Consider the following 9,690-nt stretch of genomic DNA (forward strand, 5'->3'; position numbering starts at 1 on the left):
GTGTGGATGTGTGTACCGAATGCAATCAAATGCCAAGAATGTTTTTCTATGCATCCCAGTGTGCATGTGCAGTTGTGCACGTGTGTTTGCGTGAGTGCGTGCGTGCGTGCATGCGTGACCGTCGCGGTTAGTGCGTGCGCGTGCACGTGCACGCGCGTTCCCCCCTGCGGGTGAACAAGAAGAGGGGGTCGTGTTTGACGATCCTTAGAAACGACCATTGACCCCTTTACAAAGGTTAAGAGACAGATTAAAAAGGGAGGATTAGGACAAGGCCTCTTTCGCTGAAGACTATCAGTGATGGAGCGCTTAAAAACACGGAGAACCCCCCCAAGACCCCCGCAGGAATTTACGAGCGTACTGGTCCCAGTGTCTGTGTGGAGCTGGGAGGAGAGGAACAACAGCAACAGAGGGGGGCAGGAGGCCAGGGCTACGGGAAGAGGCCTGTTCCTCGCCCCGTCGACAGTGCGGCTCTGATAAGGTATCTCTCCGTCAGGTTGGTCCAGCACTTTAGCGGTTTCAGAGTTTCACTCTTCATTCACTCTTCATTCTTCGCTCACTCACTCTTCCCACACTTAAGTGTCCTTAGGGAGTCTCTTAGGGAGAGGCCTGGGGTGATGTAAGCCACGGGTTTCAGGGGTGCTCGGAATACTTGCTGAAAAGGTACTGGGTTCGAGTCCATGTACCTGTCGGCCATCTTGCACAAGACGCCTTGCAGACCTGGGACGTTAAACTATACATGTATCACTCTGCTGTGTAGGTGGTTCTAATAACCTCTAATTACATTAATGCTATATCAGAGTAGCGAATTGCACAGAAGTGAAGAGATGTGATAGACCCCGCCCCCTGCCATACTTTCGGGGGAGCTCAGCCCCCCTCCCAGAGAGAGAGAGAGAGAGAGAGAGAGAGAGAGAGAGAGAGAGAGAGAGAGAGAGAGAGGGAGAGAGGGAGAGAGAGAGAGAGAGACACAGAGAGAGAGAGAGAGAGAGAGCACCAGTCTCTACCTGGTTGGTGGGCCCGGCCTGGCGGCTCTGCTCCTCGTACGCCCCCACGTTCTCCCAGGTGGCGACCACGGTGTGCGTCGGGGTGAAGCGGGCGTCAGGGAAACCGCGGTGCACTTCCTGTGGGACGGAGCGACACGTGTTAGATGGACCAATGAAGGACTTTGACCGATTTAGTGAGGGACTGAACTAAAGGGATGATACTAAAATGTTCGCACAACGGGGGACAGGGGTTACGGTGAGAGAAGGAACAGGGAATGGATGGATGAATAGATGATGAACGCATTAATTAATGCATGGTTTAATGGATGATGAATGGCTGGATGAGTGAAGAATTCATGGATGTGTCCCAAGACGGAGGTGTGATATGGACGAATAAATATATACAAGTCATTTTGAGACACATATTTATTTTGCTGTTTTCACAAAGAGAATATAATCAGGATGTAGCTTGAGACAGACGGACAGGCGGACAGACGGACAGACAGTGACGGATGGATGAACGCATCCTCCTCCTCCCACCTGCGACACCCGGTTTAGCACGCTGGGCGTCTCGGTGAGCCGGTAGTAGATCTGGCCGCGGCCGCCGCTGGTGTCGAGGTCGGCCAGGAACGGAGCGACCACGGGGAAGTCCGTGGGGAAGCCGTCGTCCACGTACTGCTTCTCCATGGGCAGGTCCTGCGCTGAGATGATGCCATTGGTGGCAACCTGGAGGAGACAAGCGAGCGGCATGGTAAATTGAAGACTACAAATGGCGGAAAAAGTTAATGATAAAAAGGGGGCGGAGTCAATATCTCCGATAAATGGGAATACACGCGCTCCGTTTTCGTGCATTCGATCGAAGTTGTACAACATTTCGGTGCGCCAATTGGACCTTGGACTAACTTTGGGTCAAACTAAGAGGGACCCTGTAGAAGATCATGCCTCAGTCGTTTATTGATGTTTTCCAATCCACTAACGGTGTTGTAAGCAACCTATGAAACCGCTGAGGAATATTCCTTCACAATAGAAGATAATTACTTGGTAAAAAAAAATAAAAAAGATAGTCCCATAATTTTTGAAGTTGTAACCCTCATAAACCCAGCTATGTGTCGGGGATAAAACACGGCGTTAAAGCCTGTTCCTGAGTGAAGCATTGTGTTCGTTATCAGTCTGGGCCATCCGGCCCTGGTTAACACCACCGCCCGGAGGCCATCTCCAACCCATTACTCTATCTATTAACATGGACCTGGAACACGGACTGTAACGCATCGTTTACCACCAGGGTGGACGGGTCAGTGGTCTGCGGTGCAAGGCAGCACAAAGCCGGCAAGAACGGTGTAATTAAGTTTCCTCTGAACTTGCAACCCGTTCCCGGAATGATAGACTTGATGATGAGAAGTGCGGACTTTCAACGACGCAGCATTTATGAGTCCAAACTGTTTAAATTAATCATCGTGCATGATATGTTTTTTTAAAGAAGGTTTTCCAATGCCATTGCTCATAATAAGAGCCATCGTTTGGACCACTTATATCGCTGACTTCTTCCTCAGAAATTCAGGGTTAGGCTTGCCTTAAATTCATACAATGACTTGCGGGTAGCCGGCATCCCATTAATAAAGTGTAACACAGAAACTGAGCAAGGACACGGACTTCTGCAGCCCTCTGCATCTCTTTTCACTCATCCCAGCCAGCCTGCCACTTTCCAAGAATGCGCGTATAGTTATGTAATCTATGCCCTAACACGCACACACACACACACACACACACACACACACACACACACACACACACACACACACACACACACACACACACACACACACACACACACACACACACACACACACACACACACACACACACACACACACACACACACACACACACACACATTTCGTTCCCCCGTTTAGCATGCAATGAGACACCAAGTCCTGATGTAAAAGATGTAGGCCTACCCTAATACCAACCAAAGGGTTCTATTTGAGCGGGGGTATACTTACATAAAGCTCGCTGAACTGGGTGTTGTAGAAGTACAGAGGTCTTGGCAGCGTCAGGACCTTCGAGGTTTCGTCGTCTCCTTCGGCCAGGGTCAAGTCTCCGCTCGGGGTCCCGTACGGGAATATGTCCGATCTCTGCACGGCCGTGGTGACCGAGGCGCTGCACCACAGGGACAGCAGGAAGAGGCTCACTGTCGTCCCCTCTGCCATTATGGCTGCCTGTGGGACGAGGGGGGTGTGTGAGTGGTGAGGGGGAGAAAGCTCAAAAGCTCTGCATGAAAGTTTTTTTTTGTTGGGCTGCGGGGTTTAAAGTGGACACCGCGAAGATCGAGGGGCTATACTACACACACACACACACACACACACCCACACACACACGCACACACTGACGGGACGAGCGGCGGGGAATTGCTCTGCGCCTACTGCCGTGGAGCGCGGACTGGAAAGAGCGAGAGAGCGCGAGAGAGACACATACACACACTCACACACTCACACACTGGAATACACAAACACGCAACGCGAAAAGGGTGCAGAGATGGAAAGAGAGGAGGGGATGCGCCTGTCGTTGCTACAGGGACCCGAAGTTACAAGACTCCTTCGAGGGGTGGGAGGGGTTAGGGGGGGGGGGGATTAAAGGCCGCGGTGATTGGTCACGGGTCGTTTGAGTGACAGGGCGGAGCCGCGTGCAACATCTGGCTCTGGTTAAGGAGAGCGCCAATAGAGCGTTCTCCCCGTCCGACTGTAACTCTATCTATTTGCCCGCGATGAGAAAACACACACCTTATTTTCTATTAGCCCCGTCCCGCACAGTGACCCCATCATGCAGCGGATCCTTTGAGAACATCACAGGGCATTCCTCGATTACAAGGCAACAGCCTATTGGTTCATTCATAGAGCGCGTTGATTTGTCATGAGCGGTTCAGTGCAGTCCACAGCCTACCGCTGAGACAGGACTTGAAATAGTCCCAGTGCGATATGGTGAAGTTTGAAGGGCTAAACTGTATTATTGCCTGATACCCCATTTGCGTATTCCCTCTCACGTACGTGCACGCCCACTATCGCGCACGCCCACATACACACGAAAACACACGAAAACGAACACGCACATCAATAACTCGCTCCATCTTTCCTCCCCCTTCACCCCCTCTCTTTATCTATTTCTCTCCCTCTCTCCCTTTCTCTTTCCCCCCCTCTATCTCTATCTCTCTCTCCCTCTCTCTCTTTCTCCCCCTCTCACATATAACATGAGAATGGAGCGACCTGTGTGTGCTGCTCTCTCACTCCACTCTGCTTTAGGCCTAGGCCTACTTATTCTAAACCTGATCTAAGTGTGAACAGTGAATACACATTTAGTAAGTTGAACACTTCTTCTTTCCTTCGATTTCTTGATAACGATTATAATATTATGTTTGTAGAATAACAGGACACTTTTTCCCACTACAAGTTCTGTACTTGATCGATGATCCATGTGTTGAAATCGATAAAAAAGGTTAATTAAAAAGGATTAATGAACTTCTTTATGTTCTGTTGCTTCTTTGAACGAGCGTTCTCTCAAACTTCTAAAACTTAACTATGGCGCCATCTGGTGGTTATGAGGCTACGGCTCGAAAATCGGAACAGGAACATTACGCGAGACATCGCGCGATCGCACACACTTAAAGGTCCCATGGCATGCTACTTTATTGTGCTTATGTATAGGTTTGAGGGGGGCCCGGCCTTCATACAGTATTTGTAGACGTTCAGCCTTGGTGCAGAATTATAGCCACTTAGAGCCAGTCCCACAATGAGTTTTTCCACGCCGTTTTTTAGAGGCGGATCAATGTGGAGAGTGGGGGTGTAGCCCTGAGCATACAATATTATACATAGATATCTATAGCATAGGCCTATAATATATATTATCACGGCCAAAAGCTGTGTGTGCCTCAAGACAATATTATGAATGTCAAACGTCTGCGTCGGGTTCTCCAACGTTTCTGGTTCGTCCACTTCCACATCAATCTGAAGTAGACTGAACCACGACATGGAGGAGAAAGGGATTACTGCCCGCTGCCAAGGCAGTGGTGCCTCGGCAGCGGGCAGCGGGCCTCGGTTGTGGGACAATCGCGGTCCATCCCTTTCTCCTCCATGTCACGGTTCATGTACGTCAGGGAGTCAAAGCCAAAGTTGACTCCCTGGTGAACAGCCGAGGTTTCCAACTCAGCGGTCAGAAGCGGTCTTAATGCTAGGGGTGTGAGGATTTACTGACCGTCCCCAGCTAGCCCATGCTAGTTGGCATTGGTTACATAAAGGTCAATGGACAAATATGTTTGGGCGAGTTGGAGCAGTTGTTAACGTCCCTGACTGACTTCCGGGAGACCGGGGTTCAATCCCCCAGCTGCAAGTGCATATCGCTATTAGAAAAGCATCTGCTAAATACCTGTCTTTAACATTTTAAACTTTATTTGTTGAGCGTCGCGACGCACCTCAACTATCGCACGTTGAAAGCGAACGGAACCATGATGGAGCCTGCTCTCTCTGGGTGTGCTTGTAAATTAAATAATGAGTTTGTTATCCAAGTTTTATCATTACTGATTGAACCATTCATTGAAAGGATCCCTTGGTCCAAGATAAAGTGACTTATTACACGGGTCTTTTCAACGTTCCGTTCACTTGCATGGGCACTTCACAACTTCCGGCGGTCAATTATTTTTGGATAATTCATTGGCAACGGATGAATAATGACCGCTGTCAAGGTAAACAAAATGACTTTTTGCCTTTGGTATCACTCCGCACGTAGTCCGGTAACTTGTCAATGCAATAAGCGGGATATGTATCCACCCAAGCGCTGTCGGTTGCTAAGCGACGACGTCAACGTCTTGGGCAGACTATTTCTCTGCTGACCAACACTATGAATGCTGGTAACAAATACATTGTAAATAAATTGTTTCGTTTTGGGAAGTAGCCGTGTAATAAGCGGGATAATGTATAGAACTTCGCCGGTCATTATCGAAAAATAAGCCCCTTCATGGCGGGGCTTAATTTCTCGATAATGATCGGCGTTCTATACATTATCCCTTACATAATTAACAAAGCAGCCAAAGGGCCACATGCAGCTGGAGACCTGCAGGTTTGCCACCCCTGACCTAATCTTTCCTCGTCAAGGCCTATATGTATATGCGCGTCAAACAGCCCATAGGCCTACATCGGCCTATTTGCCATGGAATTTGGCAGTAATGGTGGAAAAAGTAACAGACCGGGGAACATATGTTTCCCAGGTCCTATGTTTCCCTCTCGGGGAACAAAGGACCCCTTTTTGGGAAAAGCGGGGAACAAAGGACCCTTTTCGGGAAAAGCGGGGAACATGGGACCCTTTTTGGGAAAAGCGGGGAACATAGTACCCTTTTTTAAAGAAGGGTCCTATGAATCCCTGTCTCATACAAAGAGGGGAACATAGGACCCGGGGAACCTAGGCCCTGGGGAACATAGACACGCTCCCCTCTACCCGTCACTGGTTATGCGCCATAACACCAACAGCAGAACGGTTATCCAAATAACAAAGAAGTGTACAACGCTGTACTAACACGGCCGTATCTCATTGGGCAAAGCAGAGAAAGGGGAGGTAAGATGTCATGAAAAATTCCAAATCGGCGCGTCTGATCTTTGTTTTTCAAAGGCAGAACAGGATACCTAGTGCTCGTTTTACACCTAACGCCATTTCTAGCTACTGCAGGGACCATATAGGCAGGCTTGGGGAATTCATATAAATGTTAGAAAACCTCATAAAATGAATGAAATGTTCATGCCATGGGACCTTTAAAGCCACACAGTCAATGAATAATGCAGAAGATAACCTCTTCAATACATGTTGATATTAATTGATTATTTGAAAAACTGTCCTATTTCGGTTTATATATTTTTGATATTTGTAATACTAACGCAAACCATTAGATGGCGTCAAGGGCAAACTTAAACTAATGTCTCCATACAAGCGCCGGGTAAATACAGCCACCCACGCACCCACACACACACACACACACACACACACACACACACACACACACACACACACACACACACACACACACACACACACACACACACACACACACACACACACACACACACACACACACACACACACACACACACACACTAAACATTAATTGAGTAGAATACTAGGTGCAGTTAAACACCCGTTCTCGCCTCAAACTGAATCAAACTTTAACTTCATAAACTTGAGAATAAGTTGTAAATGTTTTTGAGTCTATGATCAAATTCATATATGTGACTTGTATTCTCCTGATGGTGACGGAGGTAGAGAAGACAAAAGTGACAAACTGAGTATTTACAGAAATCGATAGTGAGCTCATGAATAAATGGACGAAGGGCCATTAGGATCCTTCATGATGACACACATGCACACAACCAGAACCGCACACATTCACACACAGGCATGCATACACTGTAACATTACGCAAACACGAACACCCCCCCCCCCCCACACACACACACTGACCTCAACTCCTCAACTCTGCTTATGTGTCTGTGTGCCTGCGTTAGCGTTTGTTCACATCGAAATATGAATCCATGCCAACGCCGTTTATGTCCGCGTTTAGAGCCAGTGTGCATGAGTGCTTCTGCATGTGAGTTAATTATACTGCTAATTATACTGAGTCAATAATGCAACCATGATGTGACTTGTGATTTGCACAAAAACTATTAATGAAGTATTCACAGATCTGAGTAGAAGGACTCCATAAAAGACAACTGACTTAAGTGATACTAACGGTTAAACATACGTATCCAATAGTCTCTCTCTCTCTCTCTGTCCGTCTGTCTGTCACTGTAAATGTCTCAATTCAATTCAGTTGAAGGGTTTTCTTAGCATGAAAAGCATTCCTTAATAATGCCAAAGCACAACAGTAACAATAAGATAAACAACCCAATACTATAAGTAATGGTACAAAGCCAATAATGCAGTCGCGTTGCAACAGAAACACAACAACAACGCACTATGAAAACAGTAATGGTACATGAAAGAACCATGGTTATTAGGCGTGTCCCTGCTTGTCCCTTAGGTTCTGACAGGTTCCGACATCCTGTTGCCAACACGCAGAAATTTTGCCTTTCCCCCAAAGGATATATTTCCTTTTCTCCATGTCGGGTTGGGATCGAAATCGCGGGTATTGTTAGGTACATTTAGGTAAGAAATGCTTCCTTGTTTTTTTGTACTTTGCACAATGCTGCAGCAGCAGCAGCAGCAGCAGCAGCAGCAGCAGCAGCAGCAGCAGCAGCAGCAAGCGGGTTTTGGTTTCCCCTTGTTTCTACAGTGTGTGGCCAGCCTGTCTTGAGGCAGGTCTGCCCGTGGCGCCCTATCTCAAGGGCCAGGCTGTGTCCGCGGAGCAGGGATCTGGACAGTGTCAGATACGGAGCTCGGGTACTTTGGGCGTGTCCATGGACGGTCGAGGGCCAGATAACAGTCCATCTCTCTCCCTCTTTCTTTCTTTGTTTCTTTGTTTCTCTATCTATCTCCCGTTTATCTGCTCTAAGAATAGCTGACTGAAGAAGAGTAAGTGGGACGTAGGGGCAGAGATGGAGAGACAGAAGGTGGGAGATGAGAAGAGCCGGGTGTAGGAGGGGAGACAGATAATACACAGGATGAAAGATGAGAGAGAAGAGAGAGAGAGAGAGAGAGAGAGAGAGAGAGAGAGAGAGAGAGAGAGAGAGAGAGAGAGAGAGAGAGAGAGAGAGAGAGAGAGAGAGAGAGAGGGTCAACAACGGTGTCTGTAGAGGAGAGGACAAGGTTAGTGGGGCAGGGAGATTACATGCTGAGAGACAGAGCGAGAGAGAAGTGTGTGTGTTTGTGTGTGCGTGTGTGTGCGTGTGTGTGTCTGTGTTTATGCATGTGTGTGCGTGTGTGTATGCATGTGTGTGCGTGTGTGTATGCATGTGTGTGTGTGCGTTTGTGTATCTGTGTGTGTTTGTGGGTATGTGTGTGTGTATGCATGTGCGTGTGTGCACGCACGCACGCCCGTGTGTATGCATGTGCAAGTGTGTTAGTGTATGCATATGTGTGTGTGTGTGTGTGTGTGTGTGTGTGTGCACGCGTGCGTGTGCGTGTGTGTGTGTGCTTGTGTGTGCACATAGATGCATGTGTTTGTGGCAGCCGCAGCATTGATAGCGCTAGCCATTTTGGGCAAAAACAGTTTCCCTTGCAGCTACACACTCAGCCCCACACACACGCTAGGCTGAGTGTGTGTGTGCTCTTGTGTATTCCTCTCCTTCACAGAGATGCGACAGTGGGGAGGGGACACAGAAGCCAGTAGACAATAACATTTTGTAGGACTCGAAAAAAAGTACAAGAGAAATTAGTTTAGTATTTGACAGCATTGTTTTATTGTTATAATAGAGTAAAATAACAGATGTATACAAATATATATGAATTCATATTAATAGTCATTATTGGATGAAAAGCATTGCAGAATATTTAATACTCATTTGCTCCAAGTGAGTGAAGGGGTTTGTGTGTGTATTTTTAGGTGTGAATGTGTGTGTTGGTGTGTGAGCCAGTGTGCACCTGAATTTCATTAACCTTTAATACATACCTTTTTTAAGAGAGAGAGAGAGAGAGAGAGAGAGAGAGAGAGAGAGAGAGAGAGAGAGAGAGAGAGAGAGAGAGAGAGAGAGAGAGAGAGAGAGAGAGAGAGAGAGAGAGGAGAGAGAGAGAGAGAGAG

The 9,690-nt window shown here is 47.7% G+C and overlaps 1 protein-coding gene across 1 annotated transcript in view; it reads right to left on the reverse strand.

Moving 5' to 3' along the window:
• nid2a (nidogen 2a (osteonidogen)) overlaps positions 1–3,549 on the reverse strand; it is a 38,872-nt gene extending 35,323 nt beyond the window's left edge. The window contains exons 1-3 of the mRNA XM_056588406.1: positions 2,981–3,549; positions 1,521–1,706; positions 1,002–1,118 (exon numbers count right to left, since the gene is read on the reverse strand). Coding sequence (XP_056444381.1) covers positions 1,002–1,118; positions 1,521–1,706; positions 2,981–3,187 — 510 coding nt within the window. The 5' untranslated portion in view covers positions 3,188–3,549. The remainder of the gene's footprint in view (positions 1–1,001; positions 1,119–1,520; positions 1,707–2,980) is intronic.
• Between the last annotated feature and the right edge of the window lie 6,141 nt (positions 3,550–9,690).

The sequence above is a fragment of the Gadus chalcogrammus genome, chromosome 4 (genome assembly GCF_026213295.1).
Source record: "Gadus chalcogrammus isolate NIFS_2021 chromosome 4, NIFS_Gcha_1.0, whole genome shotgun sequence".
NCBI classification, from domain to species: Eukaryota; Metazoa; Chordata; class Actinopteri; order Gadiformes; family Gadidae; genus Gadus; species Gadus chalcogrammus.